Source organism: Chamaea fasciata, unplaced genomic scaffold (genome assembly GCF_029207755.1).
Source record: "Chamaea fasciata isolate MVZ Bird 193981 ecotype frontalis unplaced genomic scaffold, bChaFas1.0.hap1 SCAF_3, whole genome shotgun sequence".
In the NCBI taxonomy this organism is placed as follows: domain Eukaryota; kingdom Metazoa; phylum Chordata; class Aves; order Passeriformes; family Sylviidae; genus Chamaea; species Chamaea fasciata.
Window position 1 is genome coordinate 22,652,775 of NW_027094088.1, and position 27,245 is coordinate 22,680,019.

The 27,245-nt window shown below is 39.6% G+C and overlaps 1 protein-coding gene across 7 annotated transcripts; it reads right to left on the reverse strand.

The window, feature by feature from the left end:
* Positions 1-897: 897 nt before the first annotated feature.
* On the reverse strand, positions 898-27,162 carry RCOR3 (REST corepressor 3). Of its 7 annotated transcripts, none has more exons than XM_066178340.1 (12): positions 26,941-27,162; positions 26,387-26,443; positions 20,709-20,786; positions 19,168-19,220; positions 17,321-17,482; positions 16,868-16,992; positions 15,352-15,430; positions 12,418-12,636; positions 10,706-10,783; positions 9,860-9,917; positions 4,381-4,622; positions 898-3,952 (listed from the first exon to the last, which is right to left on the reverse strand). In XM_066178340.1, the coding sequence occupies exons 1-12, from the start codon at positions 27,080-27,082 to the stop codon at positions 3,608-3,610; spliced, it is 1,638 nt and encodes a 545-aa protein (XP_066034437.1). In that variant the 5' UTR covers positions 27,083-27,162; the 3' UTR covers positions 898-3,607. The 7 variants fall into 7 exon arrangements, with proteins under 7 accessions (XP_066034437.1, XP_066034436.1, XP_066034438.1 ...); XM_066178339.1 differs by having other exon boundaries at positions 15,334-15,430; XM_066178341.1 differs by lacking the exon at positions 26,941-27,162 and adding an exon at positions 26,598-26,614 and having other exon boundaries at positions 15,334-15,430.
* Between the last annotated feature and the right edge of the window lie 83 nt (positions 27,163-27,245).

A 27,245-nucleotide genomic window follows, 5' to 3' on the forward strand; every position in this document is an offset into this window, starting at 1 on the left:
GAGAAAGGCAAACTCTTGAGGTTTGGCTACCTCAGCCTCATGAAAAGGTGCAGGTTCACCACATTTAGCAGGATGACTGGAGCTGTATTCAGTGCTGTTTACAGTACAACATTGCTAACTTCTCTACAACTTCCCTTGCATTATGAAACACATCTCCAATCACACTATTTCATGATGTTTGGCTTTGCTTTTGCCTGACAACCACATTTCTGCCTGGCCTCAGCTATAAACTCAGTCTATTCCTTTCCTTTGCTATACAGAAGCACTACACAGTCCTAGTACCTTTCATCCCAAACTATTCCCTAAACTCTGCAATTCATCTCTATCCATACACAAACTCCCATATCTGTAAGCTACCGGTTTGTGTTCTGTTCTTGATGCATTGTGAGGTTTCCAGAGTAAAGAAAAATCCCAACACTCTAAGGATGAAAAAAAACTAAGGACAAAAGTACCTAATTCCTTTTACTCAGGAGTAACAAATTAAACTGCTTTACTATGATGTGCAATGTTTAGTGATTGTTTTATTAAATGCAGAAATACCTGCTCAACTTTGTACCCATTCTGATTTAAAGTGCAACAATTAAATCTGATAGTTCTTGTACATCCATATTTTGCAAGTGTTGTTTCTTGAATACATGTTGTTCCGATTATGCCTTGCATTTGTAAAATGTAATTTTTTAGTACCGTTTTGCTTTATTAACTAAAATAAACTGTACAAAAAGCTGTAGAGTTACATTAGCTTTGAACAATGTAGGATACACGTTCTCTGCCAAATGTTAGTGTGCAAACATTGTACATTTTTTAAAGTGACAAAATTAAGCCAACCTTGAAGTCAGAGTTCATTACTACATTACAAAACAGGAGACTAGATATGGCAAAAGAAACTTCCCACTGAAATCAACATCATTGTATAATTTTATTTCTAATTCTTAAAAAAATATAAATGAATTTAGAAGAGAATCACAGTATAAGGGCCCTAACATATTAGACCATTACAAGGTACATAAAAATAGAAGACACAGATTTCTTTGAAACTTTAATCCTTTGATTAAGCAGCAAGCATATCACTCTCCAGGCAAACACTGCTTAAAACAAACCCTACCCATCAAAACAGGACGTGCAAACTGTATGCACATATTCTGCAAAGCACACAATAAAGACATTTTGCTATGTACATACTTATTTAGTACTACAAATGCTAGGAGTTCCCTACTGTGTGCTACAGTGTAGGTAAATTAAGAAATACTACCCTACATATCTCTGACCCTCCCTCCCCCCTTCAAATACAGCACCTTTGCCCAGTCATAGAATACTTAAACAAGATTAAACGGAATTACAATGTACTGAACAGTTTCATAGCAGTTGGTGGTGGCCAACTGTACTGTAACACCCAACATTCTGCATACTGAAGTCTATCGACAAGAGACAAGACAAAAATTAGCAGATGTACAATACACACACCTGGGAGACTCAATGCTTAAAAGCAAACAAACAAACAAACAAACAAACAGAAAAAAAGAAGAAAAAAAATCCTGAAGATGAATCTTACCACTGTTAACAATTAAATTGTAAAAACGTACCATCTTGGTTTTGTATTGGTTTAAAAGACCAATAGAGCAGCCAGATTTGTGTGTAGCTGGTGAGGCACATAAAGACTCATGACTCCCAGAACACAAGTTTCCATGACCACGAATTCCTTGGTGCTTGTTTTAAAATTCTGCTTTACTTAGGGGGTCATCTGATGCTCACATAGTGGCTAAGCACCTACTCTGATGCAAAAGAAAATTTGTAAGAAAGACCTTTTGTACAACACCTCAGCACACCAGTGAAAGCTCTTCAGAAAGAAAAATCTCTCAAGTTTGATTTGAGAATATTTTAAAATGAAGAACTAAAACATAAAAGTCAACACTTTAACTGCAGTTCTGGTTACAACTATCAAACTTTACTACTATATTTTCAAATGAAATAGAATCTGATAGCACAAGAACTTCCCTTTGCACATAAAAAGAAAGACCTTATTCAGCTGATCTGATCATTAGACCACTCAATTTATCTGTGAAAAAAACCTAGGGAGAACACATCCTATTTGCATAAAAAGTCTCATTTTAGTCAAGGGCAAATCTAGTTAATAACAAAATGGAGTTAAAAAGACTTTTAGACACCATTTCAGCTATAAGCAAAAAAACCTTTCGAAATAGTATGACAGTCAACATGATTATTATTACACGATCAAGAATGTATTATTTTTCAATAACTTAATTCAGATCACAGAGTTTCAAACAGTGCTACTCATATTTGGAGCCTGGTTTACTTGGAGGGTAGAGGCATCTGCTTTGACAAAAAAATCCATCAAAAAAGCCCCACACCCCAAAACACTTCTGGGCATCAATCAAGGTTTCAGATGAGAATGCAGAGAAATGAGTTTCTTTCTAACTCCTATAATTGGGAAGCAATATTAATCTCTAAATGCAGGTTTTACTGAGTCAACATAATAAACAAACACCCTTGTCCTTCCCCCGATACCCTCAACTTATGCAACTGACTTTGCCAGAAACATAGCAGGAGTCAAGAGATAGTCACTTAAGACTGTGTGGGCAGCAGGTAACCACTCTCATGATACTCTACCAGCACCACCAGCCTCTACGCTTCCCTCATTAATGCTCAAGCAAGGTATCAGTGATCTAACATATACAAACTGCAGACAGTCCTTCTCAGAGGAATGGAATTCTACTGTACTTACATTAGAAGAATTAGTGGAATAACAAATTAAATTATTACTTCTTGCTAAATGGTTCCTCTCCTGTCATCCCCCTGGGTGGTGGAAGCTGCTGCCACCCTATCCTGCCCAGCTCACAAGACAAGAATGCAACAAGAAACCAGACTCCTGCTTCCAGTCAAATTCTATGAGGAGAACACGCATGAGATTTAATAAATTTGGTACAATAGCTCACTGAATCTTCAGAACACTCTGAAAGAAGAGCATTTAATAAACCAGTACCTTTTAAAACAAGCTAAAGTGTTCTGGGAAAAACGTGAAGAGAAGACCTACATTTTACAAGTGTGTGAAATGCTTCTACTGTTATCTAAACAGGGCCAAACATTCTGAACCTAAAGCCATTATTTTCTTTCACTAAAAGGTAAAAAAAACTTAAAAAATTCACACGCACAAAACCCCCCAACACTACATTTAAGTCTCCTACAATATTATCTATTTCTAGATTTGCCAGACTACTGTCCTGTAGTTAGATGCTTGACTATAAAGTACTGTAATAAAATAAATAGAGTAAAAATCAGTTAAACAAAATCTTGGTGTGTTGAACATTTATTCATTTAAGAAGTTAGCTTCCTTCAACAGTTATTCCTACAGAGGAGGGCTGCAGTGTAGGCATTGTTCTGCTGTACAAGTCTTCGGCATAAAAATATTTTTATACAGGTGGTCATTGACGTCGTCCCGTTTCTGGTTCTTAGCTTGCTCCTCCGAAAGACCGGTCTGATACCTGTGAAGGCGTGCTCTGTTCTCCCCTTCATTATTTGGAAAAAAAAGAAAAGTACATTGACACAATTTTTCAAACGTGGGAGTTAGCACAATTCTGCTTTTATCGCTTCTTCAGTGCAGCGTGGACTGAGGTTCTGTCTGGATTCCGATGAGCGAGGGCGGCTGCTGGCCGCTGCCCGCGGTGAGCACGGGCCGGGGGTTGAGGCGGGGTGGCATGGAGTTAGCTGGGCGGATCAGCGGCGGCGGCGGCTGGTTCAGGGTCGGCCGCGGCTGGATGAAGCGCGCCTGCTGCTGGAGAGGCGGGGGCTGGCGGTGCAGGGCGGGAGCAGCGGGAAGAGCCGGACGAAGTAACGGGGGCGGCTGATTTAAAGTTGCCATGGGAGCGGCAGGTGCTGGAGCAGATGCCTGTGCTGGAGGTGAAGGGCCTAAACACTGAGTGGCCGGAGTGCTTTGTGCCTGCGCAAAGGACAAAGACAAGACCGCGTGAACAGCCGGCCGGGCCGCGGCGTGACGCAGTTGGGCTGCCACTGGCCACTACACAGGAAACAGCATTTAAAAAAATAAAACCAAAGAACTGAGAAGTTACTGAAAAGAAATCACCAACCAAAACATTATAGACAGCAGAACTAAAAATATTTACGAAGCAAGTCTTCTTCTAGAACAAGAAGTGTATTTTAACACTAAAACAGTAACGTGATCGTCACTATCAAAGGTGCAGTCCTGCTCCCAGCTGGTTAACGACATTGGCTGAAGTTCTATGCAAGCTCATCATCATTCTTTAGAATGCGGTTTGCCACTCCACACCAGTTAACCTTATAATTTATCACTAAAGAAAATGCTGTTCCTCAACCCATGCTTACTTATTTCTGGTACACAAAACACACCTCATCTTCTTCATCAGTGCTCTTTCCTGATGGCACATTAGAAGTATTTTTTGTGTCCTCCCCTAAAGCAGAAGCATCACCATTAGAAGCCAGGGTTCCTTGTTCCGCTTCCCATTCCTGCAATACCTCCTCTAAGTTAAACCGACGCCTGTAGTTTACAAAGAAGTTCTTCACTTGGCCAACAGTCTTGTTGCCAATTACATCTGCAATAGCTTGAAAATCTTTACCATATTTTCGGACACCTGGAAGGCAAAGTAAATAACATAGCTGTGAAGAATCAGTCAAGACACAGCTACGTGTGATGTATTTATAGAGAGAACCTACGGGACCTGCAAACCGAGGACTCGCTAATTAGGAGAACTTCTCAATTAGGAGAAGGCCTCGATTTCCATTAAAACAATGTAATTTTTAATAGCACAGCTATCAACATACAAACCAAGAACTTTATTAAAAAGTCATTACTCATGCTTCTTACAAGGTCCTGGCTTATTCACCAAGCCTCTCAACCTAAAACCACAGAGATGGCCTCTGACAAACACAGTGGATCTTTCAGCGTGTTCACGTTAAGGGCAGAAGCCCAAGAACAGCTCAAGAGGGGAGGAAGGGTGACCGAGCACGTGTGAATAGCTGTAAACAGAATAAAATGCTAGAAATATCAAGTGACAATCACTGATAGCTCCTACAGGTTTCCTCCACACCAGCTGCATGCAGATGGTTCTTTCCCAGAGCCAGTGGGGCAGGAGTGGCAGAGGGCAGAACAGGGGGGGCACAGTTCAGCAATCACAATATACTGCTCATTCCTGCACTTGTGTCATGCTCTCCTCTGGCTATACAGAGCAACTGGCAAGTGTTCACCTCACAAAGTCTGTTTGAAGCTTTTCACCATTCAAACTGGGTAGAAAAATTTGGGGGTTTGGGACAACCACCTTGGAGACTGTAAATATATCTAAGCTACTGGTGTCTGCTTATAACATGGCCCAGCACAAGCCTCCAGGATTAAATCCCCTACTGATAAGCAGCATGACAGGTGATCTTCGTGTTGCTCTTTTCATTAATTTTTGTACTGACATCAGTAGTCACTTTTGTTTATGAGCATGTCAAAAGAAAATACCAACAAATATTTTAAATATTTCTAAAACTACATTTGCATATAACACAAAAAACTATTGAGTTCAACATTACATCGTTTTTAACTTAAAATTTGAGCTATAATAAAAAGTACAGTGATTTTGTTATAGGACTGTGTGTCCAGTTCTTCCCCTCTCCTGCTTAAGAAAAAGATCCTAAACTTCTCCCACCTCCTAGAACACAGCTTTTAGCTACACAAAGTTTATTTTTAATTACAAGTGTCAAAAAGTTTGGAGACTTGAAGAAATAAACCAATTTTGTTCCAGACTGAGTAAACTGAAGACACTTTTTTTTGCTGTCAGTTATGCAAGAGCGAATTACAAGTTGACTTTTCCTGTGAAGCTCCTGATAGTTAAAATCATTCAGAACATATTACAGTTCTTAGAGGACAGGCACTCTTTCTCATTACATGAAAAGAAATTTATGCCTGATTTCATGCCTCACTTCAGAAAATGAAGCAGTGTTCAGAAAGTAAGAGTTGTTTCAAATCTGAAAGCTATGTTCCTTTTCAACTTAATTGTGAAGAGTGTGACCTTCAGTTGGTTCTGCCCCTTTCTATTTTCCTCGTTATTAGGCACTTCTGATGTGGTAATGCACACTCCCTGCAATTTAAAAGAGAAGTTCACCTCCAGGATTGTAACAAATTCTGTAGCTGAAGCTGATGTTTCAGCAGTCAAGAGCCCAGCTACAATATTTAGTATCTTTTTCTGGGGCATACAAAAGAATACAACTTTCCTGATTGCAGGAACCTTGGAAAGATTTCAGAGCCACGTGGGAGGGCATGGATCCAGGCAAGGCAAAGACAAGGATTTGGCTCTGTGCTTTATCAGCTGTACAAGGCATCAGCTATACTCCTTAAAAGCTGTGTGTGCCCACAGAACATTGCCTCCGGTATTTTAATATTCTTTGTCTGCCCTACCATTACCACCCTGACTGATTTATAATGAACATGAAACATCCACTGCAATGTATCTACCATCCTGTACAATTAATCAAGTGAACAAGGTGCCCAGCAGAACAGAGTGCGTTTCTGCTAGAAAACTAATAAAGACTTTCAGTGATTTCTGCCTTTTCTGTTACTATGCTGGCTACATTTCTTTCCTTCTTAAATCTGCAAAACAACTGAGCCTGTTGGTTATCTTCAACTCAGGTTGTCAAAAAATAAGGTCTTAAAGCCCATTTCCAAGCAAACAGCTTGAAAACAAGGTGTTCTTGCCTTCACTGAGAACCCAACTCCTAAAAAAAAAAAATCTAAGTAAAATAAAAGTTCCTTAGTTTAGCAACACACATCACTTCTAATTTTGGATTCTTTTCAATATTATTACTACTGCTCTATCACAATGACATATTAAAAGTCTTTCAAGCCACGTAAGAAGTAGAGAAAATTCACTGTGTGTTTACGAAACTTCAGTGTATAAGGTGATGGCATATCTCTAAGAGTTGTTGCCAAGCCACCATCCCTGTCACAAACTAGTGCACATTACTTATGCATCCTTATACAAATTCAGTGCTGAACACCCCCAAATTATTTCTCATGTGTTCAATCCGTTATTCAATAAAAAAAGTTTTATTAGGCTGATGAAAGTGAAGCTCAAAAAGGACGACTGCACAGCCTCACTTCACATGTATGAATGGCTTTCTCCCAGCTCATCTGAAAGCAGCCCAGCTCACAGGAATCCTTCAAGCTCTTCAGAACTTCACCCAGCTGCAAAGGTACACTAAAACAACACATGCATGCTCTTGATAACAGCATTTCATCTTGAACGTCTCTCTTGGTGAAACTAGTAAATCCAAGTGTGATGCTGTTTACACTGCTTAATGATGTAGAGCACAGCAAACACAATATTAATCAGGGTGCAAAGCAATATGATACAGCACCACAACAAGGCAGAAATAGTTAATGGGAGCCGCAGCTCCACCATGATGGGATTATAGTGCTCCTGGCAACTATTTTATGTAGAGTTAGATCCTGACTGTCCCAACTATTTTTCTCTGCAATGTCATGAAAGTCATGCACTGCTTTTCAATGCAAATTTTGTTGTCCTGAACAAGTGTTACAACATTTTTGCAATTGCATTTTCATGGCCAAGATCTTAGTTTGAGCATATGATCGTGCTTATATATTTCTGTACATAATGAGTTTGTAATTTAAGAACACTAACTGATTAACTAGCCCAATACATTCAACAACAATTCAAAGCTCAACTGCTACCTGATAAATTATACTGCAAATACATTGGCTCAGAGATCGTAAATCTGAGTCCACAACCCCACTGCAGGCAACCACACTGCTTTTAAGGTTACACACAGCTCTATTCTAAGATAAATTTTCTCATTACCTCTTCCTTAGTTACTGGCAATCCCTTGAGATTAGCCTGCAGATAACGAGTTTTTTCATGTTTACAAAAAACAGTACCAAAATTATATTACTGCAGATTATATTTACAATTTCCGTGGTTAGATTTATTGTTTGAATTCAAGTGAACAAATCATGTAAGTGCCACATACCTGCTCAATGCTTATGATTTCTGTAAAATTATTAAAAGCATATGCCAAAATATACAAATACATTTCAAGAAATAAATCTGTTTTAAAGTGTACAAACTAAATGTCCCTATGTTCAAGTCAATGTTCAAGCCCAAGCCTAATGCACATTATGGAAGCTTTTAGTAGAGCAGCTGTGGCTACATTCTAAAAACAAAGCCAGGAAAAAACACAGCATGGCTCCCTCATGCCTAGAGACTACTACCTCAAGCAGTTGCTTTGAAGCAAGAAATCAGGGTCCTTAGCCTGAGGGATGAGAGGTTAATACCTACAGCACTCTCATTCCAGGAGAGAGAACAAGTAGTAAGCAAGGGAGGGATAATTAGAACACTTTGCTCTTGTCATTAGGACTCTCTCCCATCTCCATTCCATATAGCAACAAGGGAAGGGGACCACAGAGGAAACAGTACATATAAGAAGCACATGTCAATGAAAACAGTATTCATCCAGAAGGCCTGATTTCTCACCCCACCCTTAAGGCTGACTACCTTTATAAACACAGAACCATCTCTAGAGACCAGAAGACCAGATCTCCTCTCCAAGGAGTCACCACCAACCCTCACTCCCTTTTGTTCAGGCTCTAGTATGTCTTGTTGGCCACGGAGTGCCATAGCTTAATGAAAACTGAATGCATACTTATCACTTCCCAAACTGTTGCTTAGCGAGAACTCCAATGACTAAACTATGAAAAGGCAAGATGGTTTGAATCCTCTCATTCTAAGGCAGGCACAACAACCTTGGATTTCCCCCACTCTTCCAACAAGCCTTCTACTTACTAAACTATAATACTAGAGACAGGCATCCCCTTCAGTGGGATGGGAACAAACTACTGAGGTAATTAGCAATAGTGAGAGAATTAGGACAGAGGACAGTTTGGAGATGCAAATCCAAGCCTGAGGCATGTAAGTTGAAAGGCATGATTTGAGACACACCATTTCTGCATTTCCATTCATGCTTCAAAAAAAATTAACTTTAGGTTCAGTTATCTGACTAATAAATAAGTACCAGGTATGGCATACCTGACAATTTTACACTGATATCCTGATCCACTGATTTTATACTAAAACTCATTCTCTCATTTTCAAGGTGAAGAATACAGAAGAATAAAGCAGATAGATATAACTGAGCTATTATCCTTATAAAAGATGATCCACATAAGTGAGTCAATATATGCCATCAACACAGCATCTCCAGGTATTTCCCTCACATGTTCCTTGATTTGGCAGTGCATGCTAATACAAGAGTCAGTTTTCCCTCATATAAATGAAATAAATGCAAATTAGCTGTATGAATAGCCTACCAGAAAATGCTGGGGTTTTAGTCCAGTAAGACTGTTAGTCAAGCATCCATATCCAGCTTCAGACTCTTAAAAGGCCTAATGGGTAGATACCTGCCCATCATTCCCTCATGAACAGAGGAAAGCAACGGTAGAGCACATTTACTTCTGCTTTTTCCTATTTTAGGATACTGGACATGTCTTAAATGCTTCAATTTTTATTACTTCAACTATTGCTTTAGTCTTCCACATTAGAGAAATTCATGTAAAGTGATTCAGAAGATGATTAAGGGACTTTCTGGTACTAATACAGTTGTTAAATCCCGCTTAGCTTTTCTCTTTGAAATGGGTAACAGAAAGCCTAGTGTCATGTTGCTTGAATAAATGCCCTAAATATTCTCAATAGTTTTGCTGCATTCCTGGTAACCAGATAAAGTTTAGCTTCACATTAGAGGGAAACACAAATGTAAGACTAACCACCTCTTCAAATCCTTCACATCAGATTTCAACTTGCTGCTACTATTAACATACCTTGTACTGCAAGAAGCTGCTCTTCTGTGGTCCAACGGGCATTGATTTTCTGATTAGACTATTAAAATTAGAAAAATGGCACAAAGATCATTAAATTGTTTCAACAGCTGCAAAATATCTGAGCATCAATGTGTTTTACTTGCACTACATTTTGCAAAACAGGAAAAAGCCTCTTGGTTATAGGCCACAAATTTATAGTTTAAGGTTGTTTTAATGCAAAGGAAATAGTGTTTACAGATTTGAGCTTAAAACTATGCCAGTAGTTTTTCCTCTGTTTTATTGCAGTTCTTAGTATCAGCTATATAACAACTTATACACAAGCTAATGATCTTTATGCAGACAGAATTTGAATTCATAGTAACATTTATCTAAACTATTTGGACTTGGTGTTTAAAGCATTTTGCATTCATGTTACGTTTCATATCCAAACCTTTAAAACTAGCAGAACCAGAACTTCAGTAGTAATAGATCATTCATTTTAGATGCCAAAATGTATATATAGTCATGTTTTCACATAGAACACCATTTATTACTGGCAATATACATTACCTATTTTTAATCCAAAAAGCCCACATGTACCAGGGCTCAGTTTCAGCTCCCTGTTATTGTGAACAGACATGACATTTCAGTTTTTTCTGGTTCTCTTTTCAACCAGTTGCCATTAAAAAAAAAAAGCCTACCACTGATTTCTTGTAAAGAAGCCAGACTCCCGCCTGCATGTAATTTAATGCATCCTGTTTAAGCTGCTGCTGGAGTGCAAACACTAGGCTGTAGCAAAGCACATTTCTGCAGCTTCCCATTAATATAAGTGCAAGGCCACAAGTTTCAGTGTTTATTCTGATTTACCTCAGGAGGTTTGAATTCTTCAATCCCGCCTTCCATTTTCTGTTTAAGTGCACTGTTTACTTGCTTAGCATTTTGAACCTTGGTCAAAAACAACAAAGTTAATCAGCTCCACAAAGAAAGTTGGTCACTTTACACATTTATCTTCACTAGGATTGCCACAAGTGTACCTCCTAAGTTAGAAAGAGAAATATTATGGTTTAAGGCTTCACTACTTTTAACCGTTTCAAAAAAATTTTAAAAAACCAAAACAAAACACATCACAGTTTACTATGGAGAAAAAAAAAAATTAAGCCAGTCTTTCAAAAGAACAGTTTGTCTGCAAGAATATTAAAAGCTGTTCATAACAAGTTATTTTTGATAAGGATGCATAGGTTCTTGAAGAATTAGGAACACTCTAAACACAAAACTTCATTCTTAGAAATGTGAGATATATTGCTTATATTAATTTATTAACTTCTTCCTTCTAAAAAAAATAAATTTATGAGAGGTTTCCAGTTAGTTCCTTCTGACAGATGCTTTTTATTGACCTGAGAATTCTGATTTTCTTTAGGGGGGATTCTTGAAACTATTTTAATTATTTCTTAGTTTATAAAAATGACAGACCTTCCAAATTGTACATATATACACATCTATGAAGCACTTAAATCTGACATTGATGCACATAAGGTAACATAGGTAAGAAAATGGTTTGCATACTATGGTGCACAGCTATTACAAGGGTTCTTAAGTATGGACACAAAAGCAGACAACTCAGTGGGAGATTCCAAAGGCTGCATATCTCTGAGAGCACTGCAAGAAAAAAAAAAAAAAAGAAAAAAAAAAAAAGAAACACAACCTCAAGGCTGTAACTCACCTACACTTAGGCTAAAGAGTGAAACCCACCTATGCTATTTAGCCCCCAGACTCCTGCTGTGACAGAAAGAAGCTTATTTCTCCTGTAAAAGAACATAAGGGAGCAAAAAAACCCCATGAAAAAAATCCTTTATTCACTCCATGATTTTGCAACATGGTAGCTCTATAAGGAGGCAAAAATTCCAGAAGATAAGCCTTGACTCTGTAGCCCCATCGCTCCTAGAAAGCAAGCATGCACATAACTACTGTACCCTTAGAAGCTGAATAATGACATGTTTCAACTTTAAATGCCAAAATTTAATTTCTTCATGCAAAGGATGCAGGCAATTTTCCTCTTAAGGTGAACACTAAAAAACTTTCCTGAATTTAATAAGCAGTAGAAAACTTATCAATTCAAACAGAGAAATAACTAGGTCCATAATTTCCACACACTTCCCATGCTTTCACAGTATGTGGGAAAGGATACCCAGATAAACAGCTATAATTTAAATGTAACTTCCTCTGCTCCATTGGTCTCCTTTTCACTTTTCAAACAAATACTTCTAACAAAGTAAAAAAAAATTCAAGTAAAATGTGACTTGATTTTTCCTGTCTCCAAATCTGTAGCACTGTTTCAATGCTACTCTTTTTTTTAATAAGTAAAAAGTCATCTTGCTTCATTTCATCCAAAAGAGCAGATGAATGTAAAAAACAGCTACTGTCCAGCATTTGCGGTGATAACTGTGGAACAAAATGAGGAAGATTCACATTACAGAAGTTCCAGAATCTTCACAGATCACCTTCAATACCATTACAAATCAGAACAATCTGAGTTGAAAAAAAAAAAAAACAAACAAACCAAGACCAATAACCCATGGTACCTGTCGCTTTAACGAGATTAGTTCCATATCCAGCTGTCTAAGAATTGTGTTGGCTGCATTGGGACTACAGGAAACAGCTATCACATCTTCCTGGGTCAGGTACATGCCTTTTGGAGGACGGCATTTGGAACGCTGGGAATGGTGGCGATGCTGCAAGCTCTGATACTCTCTTCTACCCAGACCTATTTTGCTGGTCTGAACAGGCTGCTCATTATTGCCCTTCAATTTACAAGAAATAAATCATTAAAGAATAACAGTATTTTGTATACAACTTTACTAAAAAGAATGAAGTATCAGATAGCATTGTAATGTCACATTTATGACAAATAAAACTTAAGCTAACATCCTCCTTTGCATGTAGTATCCAATTATGTCTTGCAGATGAGTTAATGGAGCATATCAGTCATCTGCTGGATAAGCCTGCATTAGTCTAAGAAAGAACAGTTTTCAAAGCTTTTTTTTTTTTAACATGGCCACTAATATAGTAAATGTTACAGAAATCCCAGTCTGAACACTGTGACAGAGGGCAAGCATTACAGACCTCTTACGTATACAGAAGGTAAGTAATAGACACATATATTACTTGTATGAAGTTTGTTTTTAAAACAAATAATCAGTGACTCTACAGATTAATTTCTGATCAGATATGAAGAAAGTGGGCAAAGATTAAAGGAGAAGAATGACAAAGTCATCCAGGCCAGGCAAGAATGCAAAATTACATTTCTCTCTGCTGTAAGCACTCTACAGTACTGTTTGGTTTGGGGGGGACAGGGAGGGGCTGATTTGAGACTTGGAAGAAGAGAGTATGGACATACCCTTGCAGTCACTATAAAAATCTATTTAATTTAGAAAACATGAGCTTTTGTTATTTGCTTCTTTGGAAAGCAAAGGCAAGGCAAAGAGGAAATGAAGTCTTTGTTTTGATATGTTTGGGCACCTAAACATTTCAGCTTCGTTTTCAACGGGGATTGCTGCACAGCTTCTCTGCATGTATGTGACTCCCTCAGAGCAACTGAGTAGCTTCCCTATAGGCCAGGAGCAGAGACACAAAAATTACATTCTCCGCAAGGATTTTCTAATTCAAAGCAATGCTTAGTACCAGAACAGAAAGAGAATTCAGGCGTTTCCCTACTTCAAGCAGCTCCTCCCTGCTGGCATCCATGCATGTTAAGAGGAGGTGGCCATCTGATCACAGTGACTGCAAAACCAAGTGCAGCACACATTATTATTATTATTATTATTATTATTTTCTGTAGTAGTAGTATAGAGCAGCAAACAGAGTCTTGTTTTACTACACTTGACCTTGTGCCACATTCTCTTCCCCAGCTAATATAACACCTTAATCCAGCCCACAGACTTCATAGAGGCAACCTTAAAAGCACGTAAGATATGTGCTCTTCCTTGGAAAACCAATGTAGAGCCTTACACCTTTGATACCTAAAAATTTCAAAGTTAAGTTTACTTCTGCCCTTTTTATATTTATTTGGGTTTTGGTTCTGCATTACTCTTTCAGTATGAAATTGCAGTTCCTGTGTGTTCAATCTGGATTTGAAGTGAAAATATTCTCTCACAATTTTGTCTTGCCAAGATAGAGAGTTTAGGTTATATTTGTTTTATCTGGAAACAGAAAGTTTCCATTGCTCTGTGTGTTCAAGCAGCCTACTCAGTTTATATTTTGCTTAGGAAGTGAAAGTACACAAATCCTACCAGAACTATTAGATCACAAAATTATCTTGTGCAGATCCAAACAGCTCATCAGAACCTACAAACTTATTTGTCCTGTTCCTAGAAGTCTATCAACACACTGCTTGCATTCTGGACTGAATGTCATGATTCAAACCATAACCAAGTAAATTGGGCAAAACAGCCCTTATTTAGACGTGACTAAGGTAGCAACTCCAATCATTAGAATGCAGGGACGTTATTAGAACAGCATAAAAGGTACATTATCAGACCATGTGACATTTCAAGTACTATAAAACATCCCCATGTTAAAAAAGTATTCTCAAACTCTTTCACTGAAAGGGATTAATTGTCCTTTTTTTTCCCAAGGCCAGTTGATAAAGGGATACATTGAAGGTCATTGCAAAGCTCAGAACAGAAGCTAAACTTATCAGTCTCTTCATCTTCAATATTGTTTTTGTAAAAAAGTGCAAAGTTTTATTCATAATTCTAGATACCACTTCACGGGAGTGCTAAAGTTTTGCATGACCTCTCCTCTCACTCCTGACAGGCATGAACTGGCTGATTTAGGAAGATCACAAATGTATAAAGTTCATCAAAGAAACAATTAAACACACACTTTAATGCGTTTTTCTAGTCTTGTTCATAGATAGCTTAATGTTTACAACAAGAACTCAGAAAACCCCTAAAACCTGAACATACTGTGAACACAGCAGTCATCTGTAAAGCTAACAGTAAGTGCTTATTAGGACAAAAATGGTTTTCCTCTACATTTATTAGTAGAAAGCATCTCAGTAAAACCACATATTAGTTGAAATGCATCACCTCACAATGGCTTTGAACAAACAACAGAAGTTGTTCTTTGAAATTTGTAATTTAATTTTAAAATTCAAAGAAAACATTTTCATTCAAATAATTCACGACCAGTAAAACTGTAAACATATTAACAAGTCCGATGGAGGGCAGATACAACCTGTTTTACCAGCTTGTGAGAAGATACATCTCTTCTAAAACTTGAAGATCTCTCAGGATACAGTGGGGGTAATGAGAGATGTATTTAAAGCCACAAAATGGCAAAAATATATGATACAATTTTGTTTCAATGAGAAGTCATCAAGATCTTGACTATTTAAAAAGGCCCTGGGAGCTCAGCAGACTGAAACCTAAACCTCTATATTACAGCTCACTCTTCACAGTAACACATTCACTGAAAACAAACAAACTGACATTCACCATTAAGTTATCTGTTACCTCCTTTTTGGCTTCTTTTTTGGGATCGTAATCACTATCGTTTCCATCCATTGGATGAGCTTCTTCTACATCATCATCGCTAAAGACAGATTATAAAAAAGCTGGTCACTTTATTACTTTTTAACCCCCAAAATACGTATGTACCAGGATAAGAGAGTTTTCTACTTGATTTATCTATTCTGAGTATACAGCATCTCAAAATTATTTGTAGTTTTCAAAAGACAGTTGTTACAAGTATGACTTTTGGTATTAAATTCTAGTAATTATTATGATAAACAAGCAATCCTAAAACATAGTTTCAAAGTTACTTTAAGCAGTGCTGGTACTCCTGCCAAGAATTTTGGTGTCACCTTTCTTCAATTCAACCACTTGTGCCAACGTGAACACTTATGTGGCCAACTATATACCAAGGCTAGAAATAACCTTTCATTTGCCCCATTAGTTTTAATTGACCAATTTTCAAACCACTGCACCAGGTGAATAAACCCTTGCTCAAGTCTGTGGGGAGCATAGGGCATACGATGGGAAAACACGGGACTGCTTTTTCACCAGCCTCCTTAAAATCTAGCAATTTAGGGGAGGGAAATGAAATCTATTGAATTGAAGAGAAAAGGTTAAAAAGAGAACAGTCAATTTAGAGTCCAATCCAGTCATTCTGACAATACAATTTCTGAATAAATTAATGCAAAAGCAAATTAAAATTTCTAGTTATTACCAAACCCCTCCAAACTGCCGTATTAAAAGCAAACTGATTTTAGTTTATAATTTTTCAGAAATGGGATCTCTAAATAAGCATATGAACTTTAGATTTCAAAAGTTATTGAAAATAACATATAATTAAGACAACCCTTTTTGGTCCAGTTAAGCAATTTTCTATAGATATAAAATTACAGTTTCCAATATAAACATAGATTATAATACTTATACATGCAACACATATCACCTTTTAAAAAGTGCAAGTTAATTATTAAGCATACTGAGCAGAATAAAATTTTAATTTCGTAGTAACTGTGAGAAATGTTATTCCCTTCTATGCAAGACAACAAAACTACTCTGAGCTCTAATTTTCTCTGACAGAGAGCAGTTCTAAGTCTCCTAAAAAAGATTTTATATAAAGTTTTGTTATAAAACAATGTGTAGGCATTCTAACTGCTTTGGCTCTTTACACTGGTTGAACTTTCCGTTTTAGTTCCATATTAGTTCAAAAATCCGAATTAAAAAACAATCCCCCCCCCCCCCCCCCAGCACTCTCCCACGCAGACAGTAATAGACTTCAGGGTTTAAATCCTTTTTTTACATTAAAACACGTCCATCTCTTATTACAATGCACACAGACTGGAGTGATAAAGTTCTTAAAGCAGAGGTACCAAACCCCTTGCTAAAATCAGAGATATCACAACAGGGGCTCAGACCTGAAACACATGGTTCACACTGAAACAACGGCTAGAATTTACTCCACATCTCTAGTTAGGAAGATCTGAGGCTCTGGTTAGCTACTTAAGAACATAAAACTCACCTGTCACCTTGATTATTTCTATTAGCGAGTTTACGAGCCTGACGATCCATCAAACTTGTCCTAGAGCGAGTTTTTTTCCAAGAATAGTAATATTTTACAAGGCTTGCAATGGTCTTGTCTGGGAGCTAGAAGAATTCATCAACAGATTAACACTTTTAAAATTCCACCCAGAATTATAATTTTGCTAAGCTTACATCTTTAAACAATATTTTAAATGCATTGAAAAGAGGGATGTATTTCAAACACATTTTTAAAAAGGGGAGAAGCCTTCTTTTCATTAGAGAGATAAAGATGTATGTCCAAGAGACATGATGAAATAAAATTAAATCTTATATTCAAGGTTCTTCCTGAAGCTTTTACACAGAAATCAACATGAAATTTTAGCCCAACAGGAGCCTTTGTTCTTAAGTGCATCTGAGCTGTTTAATGCTTCTAATTGAAATACTACTTTACCATTTGCTGGATCCTGTGAAAGCTCTTTCCATGGAAGCTAAATGCTTGTTCAAATAGGACTTTATCTTCAACTGTCCATTCATCAGGGAAAGGAGTGAAGTTAGGGAGATCCGCAAGGGACTTCTCAATATTGTGTTTATGCCAGAACAACATGCCGAGAGCCTTTGAAAAGAAATAGTCCCTCTTTGGATTTAGTCAATTTTCTAAAACGTTGAGACAAGTTAAATAAAAACAGGCAATTTATTTGTTTGAAATAAAATTTGACTATCAGAATCCCTTCTCAAAATGTATTTAAGACTTTATTGGCTATTTACTACAGGTTACAAAATTCCCTTTGGAGACAGTGGGCACATCTATACTTTATTAATGGTATGAAAGCCAGACAATTTAAGGTTGGCATGGCAGCAGTAATTCTAGAGCAGCATGAACTAGGCTGAGAGGCTCAAATCTGACCTGCTTTCTTACTTTACAGGCATATATCACCTACACAGTTCCTTATAGGCTGTTATTACCAGCCCACTCAAAAAAGAAAATAAAAATACTTTTCGGTAGCCAGAGTATCATCCAAAATGCAAGTCTGAAAGTTCAGAGTGAGAGTGGTCTTTCTACAACTCTCCAATCCACAAATAACAGCACGGCCACTTCATCACGTGCACCTAATAAGGAACGGAAATTTAAATATACTTTCTTACATAATTTCATTTCCCAATATTCTTGAAGAATCTTATGTTCATTAGGCTCTGTGCCAGAGAATCACTGGCAGATCTGATGCCAAGATTTGGGCATGGGAATTGGGCAATGCAATCCACTCAGTTTCAATCATACAGCACGGACACGATGGGCAGGCATCTCTCCAACCCCCTGATTTCACATCTTCTAACAACCTGGACACAGCAAACCTCTGCTCCTGTTAAAATGGCAAGTGACAAGCACCTCTTGCAAAGAGAATTTCTATTCCACTGTGAGGAGTCTACGAATGTTTTGCACCAGAAGTTATTTTGGAAATCCATCTCTTGGAGACTTGAGATCCATCAGTTCCTCCTCTTGCCTAACAGAAGTCAAGGCATAAAGAAGCAACACCAAACCACAGGAATATTCTGGACATTGTAACACTGGCAGCCTTTGTCAGACAGCAGTTGATGAGCAAGCTTCCATCCTCCAAAACTTGATCATACAACTTCTTTTCAGTTGTACAGCAAATATCTTTTCACAATAGGTAATCTTACTTTTACATAGATCGGTTAATTTATGAAGCAATTTGCAACAGAACTACATGCAGACCAGCGAAGTTTTATCCTTACTTTTTAAGGAACGGTGACCAAAGGTTGTTAAATAAAAAGTCAACTTGTTTGTTACCTTCAGAGCTAAAATTTGAGTCTGTTCTCCCGCCTCTGAAAAAACCCACTCAACTGAGGTTGTTTTACTGGTTTTTTTTCAGTATGAAAGAAACCTTTTCAGTGCCATCCCAATCAATTAATGGCTCAAAATTGTACCGTATTTGCACTCTAATGTTAAACTTCAAATTTTTAAGCTGCTACCCTAGGAAACTCTTTAGCTAAATATACACACACAATTGCATGACATGCCCAGTGTATCAAGAAACATACCAAACCTTTCAAAAGTGCACATTACAAGCTGAGCATGTCATGAAAACAAAGAGCTCAATCTTTTGCAGAGAATCCAGACCACAACTGTATGCAGATCCATTTAACTGCAGTGTTTGCTGCCGTGCCTGAAGAGAAACAGTGTTAATTAATGGTAACCAAGGGGGAAAAATAAGAATTGTGTTATAGTTTTATATTAAAAAAGAATCCTTTAAATGAGCGCTCTCATTCCACAGCACTTACCTGTTCCACATTGTATCCATGTTTTTCCTTTGCTATTGCTATATATTCATCCACTGTAACAAAGCAATGTCAGAATTATTCTTTAATACTTTTAGCTCTGCTCTATGACAGAATTAGCCATCTAACATGGGAAAAGAGTCTCCCCATGCTTTAATACACTGCATAGGCCCAGGTTCCCCAAAATTTTAAATTTACTCTCAGCTTTATTAATAATAAATATACCCACTGATCATTGTTGAACATTTTATTTTATAAACTTTTTACACAAGCTAATTCTGCTTTTTTTCACATTTTTACTACAACAAAACCACAGAGGCTCATAATTTATTTATTTATTTAAAGCAGAGACTAGCTGGCTATTGAAAGGCTATGCCTTTTTGGAACCCCCCTCCTGGGTTAGTTTTAGATCGAACTACTTCTACTGCTCATATTCCCAAACATGTTGAAAATTAAGGCAAGAAGTTCCTATATCAATGATTATGCATATCCTCAAGATTACTATAGCTTTCACTGACCAATACGGATTTTAACTACAAGACAAAGTCAGTTTTCAATAGACAGTATGAAAATTCAATAAATAGATAATGAAATTAAGGAATAACATTAAAAAATATTTAGCAATAAAGAGTCAGTTTTGAGTTGAACACTTTTTGTCATTTTGAAATTAAGTCCTACTTTTTTATTTTAAACAAAAACCTCTTCCTATACAACTTCTAGAGCTCAAAATTAAGTGGCAACTAAACAGTTGAAAGAAAGTATGAGCAAGAGAAGGGTAATAATCATATCCTCCTTATTCAAACAGGCAAAGGATATCCTTGCCATGAACTGCTGCAGCAGAAGAGTTAATTGTACTTTAAAGGAATGAAAAGTGTTTAACAATCACAGTTGTATTTTATTTCTAACTGTTCTGTGGTAGTTGAAGGTGCATTCCGTCAAATGTAGAGGGACATAAATCTCTAACTACTGATATTAGGTAGAAACTGTCCTGAGGATGAGGTTCTCATGGCTGTCTCCTCAAAGTTTACTCCCCTATATTACATATGGGAAATTCTAGCACAGGAGACAGGTTTAAACTAGATTAAACAGATAACTGACCACATTTAGTCAGATGACTCCTGTATTTCAGGTCACTTCTAAAGGGAAAAAATGTTTGGTTTTTCCTTCTGTGACAGCAGTAATAATTTCCCCTTGAAGTGGGCCTCAACAAATCTTTTCTGAATTCATCCACTGCAACTCCTTCTTTTAAAAATTTAAAGCAGCAAGTTCTTCATGTTCAGATATTTTATTCTTTAATTAATAACAAAAGGTTTCACAGACAATGATGACAATACAAAATAGGCAGTATGATTTGAAACAAAGACTTTAACATAAGAGAAGGTCATCTTTCCTTTACCTGGAGTTCTCTAAATAAAGAAAAAGAGAAGCTTTGTGTTTAATTATTTGCAGTTTAACTGTGTGTAAAATAAAGAGCAAATAGGCACACCAGAAACAGTTCCTCAGTCTACTTAAGCACCCAAATTCCTAAGCATGCAAGGACTTACACTTGGCATCAGGAATATTATGATATGGAGACCATACAAGCATCCCTCCATTATCTTTATCGGTGTATTTTGTGGCACCTGTAAGAAAACAAGTAAGTCTCAGTATTTATTTAATAACTATGATCTAGAGAACAACTATGTGACAGCAAACACCAACCACAGTAAGAAGTCCAGCTACTAAGGGGGGGAGGGGGAAATCATTAATTCAAAATTATTTCCTTAAGACATCAAATGGCTGAATCCGAACACTACTCTTAGGATGTTCGGGTATAACTAAATATTAGACAGTATCCCGGTTACCACAATTAAAACACTCAAGTGCATTGCTTAAGTTGGAAGGAATCCTATCTAATTCCAACCCCCTTGCCATGGACAGGGACACGTTCCACTAGACCAGGTTGCTCAAAGCCCCATCCAGCCTGGTTTTGAATACTTCCAGGGATGGAGAACCCACAACTTCTCTGGGCAATGTGTGCCAGTGCCTCACCACCCCATAGTAAGGAATTTCTCTCTCACATCTAAATCTACCCCCTATAAAGTTGGCAAGGATGCAACTTTGTTCTCCTGAAGTTTGATCAACCATTAGTACTCTAACATTTAACACTATCATAGGAGTACTAGGAACTGCTGTGGTCAGTTAGGCTTCCTTAAAACAAACGAACAAAAATAGACAAGATCTAGAATTCAGTCACCATGCCCCATCCCTTTCAACAAGAAACTATACTAACAACTATGCCAGAAACAACTCTGTTTCTCTCTCTCAAGTTTTGATTTTTCTAATTTTAACAGTCAAAGCCAGCCAAATTGTACAGTTGGAGAAAGCAGTTAGATGTAAAAGTAATTTTTGCTTTTGGTTTGTTTACCCCCACCTCAATGTAGCAAGGGAAGCAGTACAAGTTACCCAACCCATCAGGACAGAGCAATACTGATGCAAACACTGAAGCACTAAATCAGAGCATATGATTTTTGAAAACAAGCTGTAAAAGAAGACTCCCCAATACCGTAAAAACACTAATTCAGAGTCACTTTCCATTACTATTTCACAAATGTAGTCTAAAACAAAGCCCCTTACAATCTATTTGTTTCCAACAGTTTATCTTGCTAAGAAATTGCTCAACAATTGGATTCATATCTAACATCAGCATGAATTCCTTGAGTAATCACCCTCAGAGGAACTTTCCTCGCATCCTTCTTGGAGAAGAACAGCTTTTTTTTATGCAGTGAAACAAGTAACTTTTCACTCCATTTTAAGCTTACACACTTTATATTTAGGCTCTATATCTTGTTTGAAGCAAACAAAAAACCAAACCTCATGGGTTGGAAAAAAGAACAGTGTAGTGCTAACAAAACAGCGTACTATGTTTTGTTGCTCTCCCCCTTCAGTTTGGCAGCGTTTTGTATTTGCTATCATCTCTGCAATCTTGATCCATCACAACTGTGAACTTGAAAACAGTTAATTAGAAAAACTAAAAGAACTCCTGCGCCTTTCCAAAATGAGATGCGCAAGGCAGATAACCTCAACGCGGCACAAACTCCGTAACAGGTTAAGAATGTCCATACACTCATAAAGCACCAGTTTCAAGGCATAAGCACTACTAAACTCTGAAACATTTTCTGGTATACAAGAACAAACTCCTTAATATAACATTACACTTTAGAACTAAAAAGCCTGACAGTTTTTGTCATTAGGAATGCAATACTTCATGAAGAGCAAGGCAAGCATGTTACAGGCACAACATTTCTCTTGTACACTGCTTTTATTCCAAGTAAATGACCATTATCCTGCACTTCATTCTAACTAAAGACGAGGAGAAAGCAGGACCACCAGAGAATGTATCAGAATCTCAGGTTATGAGGAAGAAATGTCTAAACTTAAGATACCTGCAGACAATTGGATATCATGGATATTAGCAGGCACTAAATACTTAAGTATGAAAGTGAAAAAAAAAAATTAGTTTCAGAATTCTTGCGTCTGCAGGAGATCATATATGTGGTGACACTCCCCTACTGAGGTGCCACCCTCAGCAACAAACAAGCAACAACCACCAGAACATTCCTTTTAAAGCAGTGCTGTGTCCCCAGCAGGAATCAGACTTCTGCTTCCATTCAGGTGGGACCTTCACACTGCCAAAAGAAAAGCCAGGATGACAAAGGAATAATAGATACATACAGGTAGCCTGAAGGAAGGCACCCTGCCCTCAGCACGGGATGTCCCTAGCTGTAGGACAGGGAACCCTCCATCTCCATAGGCAGGACCTTCCTGAGAACTTGCTGCCTGTCCTTTCTGCCCCAAGCACTCAAGGAAGCAGCCCTAGTCCCTAAAGAAGTTGTGTTACACCTCAAGGGCAACACAGTCTTCTTTACAAGGGAGGGGGGCTGGAAATACCCTGCAGCAGGTTAACCAAAGTGTGTTAGAAGAGTTGTAAAGTGTGGAAGAGAAGGGCCAAGAGCTACATCTGAAGAATAACAGGTTTCCCTCTCCCCAGAGCACACCTCCAAGCCACTGAGGAAGAGGTTTCTGTACTTCAGCTGCTGAACCCCTCTGCCAGCACCACTTAGGAAATGCAGCCAGCTGAAGATAACTGACAGGCACTCCGCACCATTTCCAGAACAGGGAAATCATAGCAGCAAACTGACCCTCTCTAAACTGCAGCTTCACTTTAGAAGTTAGGTGTGCACAGCTAGGGCAGCTCTACACAGGCTTCCAGGTACTGAGAATAAAGTCATCATCCAGGAGCATCCAAGACACAGTGAGGGCACTGTGGGGCAGCATCACAATTTAAAAGTATGTTGTTTTCCAGCACAAAATGCACCTTTGTCTGCTTAAGACTAAGCCTTCCCCACACCATTTCATAATTTCAATTTAAGAAAGCCTGCTTTCCTATTAGAAAACTAGAGAGAAAAGTTATAAAGACATACAGAGCAATGCATTCCAAAGTGACCTTAAATAGTATAAAATATTCTTGACAGCCCCAACTCCATCCCAGAAAAGAGGGTAAATGGGTAATTAAGTATTTCAGCATTAAGTAAGCAAAATTCACACTAAAACCATTCTGAAATCTAAATTTGAGTAGAATAAAGCTTCCCTAGTTATCTGTGGATGACACAACAGGGTGGTACATTCACCAACATGATTTCCAAAAGAATGTAAACAACCCGCAATATAAGGACACCAGTTTTGTAACATCCTGCTGGATCTATAGATGGATCAGAAAGTACAAGCAGAAAAATTTTCACCAAGAAAATAAAATACTATAGGAAAACCAGCAGGAGGAGACAAAAATCTGGAGTATAAGAGATGGTACATTAACTCAATAAATCAGAAAAAGTAAAAATCCCAAGTTTCCTTATTAAAATTGTTTCCTGCAGTGACAATATCTCTCTCACTGCTGTAATATTTGGTGACAATTAAAAACACTACTTCCCTTAAGCTTTATCTGAAAGTTTGCTTGTAAAAAAAATATGGTGTGGAGAGAGGGGTAAGAGAACATATTTAAACTAACCTCTCCTAAGTGTTGGTTCCAACCACAATCCACTTCTTCCATGAGACACTGAGAAAAATTTTTAAAGAAAAAGTGCAACTTTATCTTGTTTTATACATAGACTAAGCTTTTCAAAAAATATTTACTGCCATCACAACATTAATCATGAATATTTTGTTCCTCAGTGCATTGTTGTAGAGCATTGCTTATGGCTATTTTTCAAGACAGGCTACGTGAAACACAAGGATTGGTATTATTCCACTCGTTTTAGTATTCTGTGGGTTTATCAGGGCTGACTTTGTGTCTTAGAGTTATGTCTACTTTTATCCATCATTGATTCCCTTCTCCTACCTATTTATTTCAATGGGCATAAAAAACAGCACTCAAGAGTACTGCAAATAAATACATACTCTAAAGTACCTAATAAACCCCCCCCTCCAAAAAAAAGCATTAGAACAATTGCAAGAAGAAACATAATCAAATATAGTGCCGTGCCCATATATGCAAACCTAGAACTAAAGGCAAGCTTATTACCTCACTAGCTACAAAAAAGTAACCTAAAGGTAGCTGCAAGAACACTATTTTTGTCTCTCATTACTTCTGTCTCTAAGAAATTATGCCTCCAAACTCATCAGAAAAAAAAACTCAACCAAAAAAACAAAGAGATGAAAGAACAAGATCTTGTTGATATCTCCTCAGATAACCAATCTGTTAACTTGATAAGTACCGTATTTTTAAACTCGATTGACCTTTTAATTTATTTTGTAAGACTTAGGGGTTCCAAAATAAATCATTGCCTTCTTGCCCTAATAAGCAAAATACACACTTCAAGAATACCTCATAATAAAACATTATGCCTCTAACTCAGGAGTTATTAAAGAAACATTTCCATTATTAGGGAAAGTGATAGGGTGAGCATATCCCAGTTACTGGTGAAAGAGGCATTAATTGAATACCATCCCCCAGAAACACTTAGGAGCTCTAAAAAGTCTGGTTATAGGAGAGCATAAAATTAGTTCTGTAGTTACTAATGTAATGGTACTACTGCATATACAGTTTGCAAAATTGAAACCACAGAACCTCAATTGTCCTACAAGGGCTGAAGAGTTCTTTTAATAAAAAGAAAAACAAACACTAGGTGGGTTTTTGGTTTTTTGTTTGTTTGTTTTTTAAGCGGTCTGTAGGAGAAGCAAACCCAGGCTGCACGTTAGAAACCATAATTTTTTATCTGTGTAGGCAACGTAAAAATAAAGGGTGCAAACAATTAGCCTTATTAACAAAGAGACCTAGAGTGCGGGCTCCTTCCTAGGGGAAAGGCATTCCCTTAAGCCAAGACCACGCATCCATTTAATCCCACCCTCGCGCTTTCCTTCCTTCCCCCGGCCTTTTCTTTGGCCGGTGGGGACTTGCGCCCATCGGAGGGGCTCGCTCCAGCCTTGGGAGGCACGGCGAGAGCAATCCTCTTCCGGTAAGAAATCATCTGACACCCATGGATGGAGCCTGGCTGGAGAGCGGCAAAGTAGGCTGGCTTCATCTGACCACTACAGCAGAACTGCTGAATGCTCCCGCGGTCTCCCTGCTCAGCGTAGTACGGCACGGCAGCGTTCGAGCAATTAACTTGCTAAAGCTGAGTACCAGGCTGTGCGAGCGTACCCATATTCCTCGGGGCGGGGCTGGGGGGGCGAGGAAGGCGGAGGAGAGCAGCTCAGCCTGCCACGGCGGGGCCAGCGAGGCTACTACAGCACACAAAACCAGGAGCAGGAGTTTCCCACCGAGCGCATCTTCCACCCAGCGCCTCCAGCACGCAGCCAGGTCTGCTCCGCTTCCGGCAGGGCGCATCACTTCCCACCCTTGCCCGACAACATCCATCACCCCTCGTCAAATATTTTTTATGGTTAAAGGTTTAAGGACAGGGAGAAAAAAAAAAAATTCAAGCTTTTTTCTGCTTCACCGCCTCCCGCCGGATACACATAATGCGGCCGATAATGAAGTGAGAATCCCCCACCGCGGCGCCCCCCGCCCCCGGAGCGCAGATGCTGCCCCGGGAAAGCCTCCCGCCGCCGGCACCGGATCGCCGACACAAAGGCTCAAAAGCACCATAAATACAGCCCCGCGGCCGCCGCCACCGGAGAGCGCCGGGCGAGCCCGCCCCTCCCGCCTCGGGCGATGTCAGGTTACAGCCGAAAAGCGATTTACCGGGCTCGAAGTCAGGAATGCGCGCCTGGTATTCCGCTCCGACCCTCATTCCTACATCTGCAAGGCAAAGGAGGGAAGAGAAATTAAGGGCTGGAGCGTCCCTAGGCGCCGTCCCAGGCTCCCGCCGTGCGGCGGGCGGGCGGGCTGGCGGAGCCCCCGCCGCGGCCGTGCGGAATAAGCCACCTCCTCCCCCCGCCGCCCCCCCGCCCACCGCCGCCGCCGCCGCCGCCGCGGATTAAGCCCCGACAACCGCCGAGGAGGGGGCAGGAGGAGGCGGAAGGGGGAGTTTATTCCAGCGGAACAATGGGGACGGCGGCGGCTCCCGGGAGACACTCCCTCCCCATCGTTAAGTACCGCGGGGGCAGCCGCGGGGCCGCGCCGCGCGCTCCCGCCCCCCGCTCCGCACACGCGCGGCCGCGGCTCGGCCGAGGCACGGACGGAGCGGCGGAGCCCCGGCACCGGGAAGGGGGAGGCGGCTCGGCTCGGCTCGCCGCCCCTCCCGCCGCCTCCGCCACCCCCCTGCCGCCGCCGGCGGGGCGGCCCCAGGCTCGCACCGTGCTCGTCGCCACTGTCGCCGCCGCCGCTCTCCGGCTCCGAGTAGTGCCCGTTGGAGGGGCTGCTGCTCTTGGCGCCGTTGGGGGCTGCCCGGCTCTTACCCCCCAAGAGTTCCGCGCCCTTCTCCATCGCGCCCGGCATGCCAGGGCTGGGAGCGGGGGAGAGCGGTGGCAGCGCTGGCTGCCGAGGGGGGGGAAGTTAATACGGAGCCGCCATGTTGCCCCCTCCCCGCCCCCCCCTCGGGCACCTCCTCCCCCCGCCCGCCGCGCCCCCCCTCCCCCGGCGCCGGGAATCCCTCCGCGCC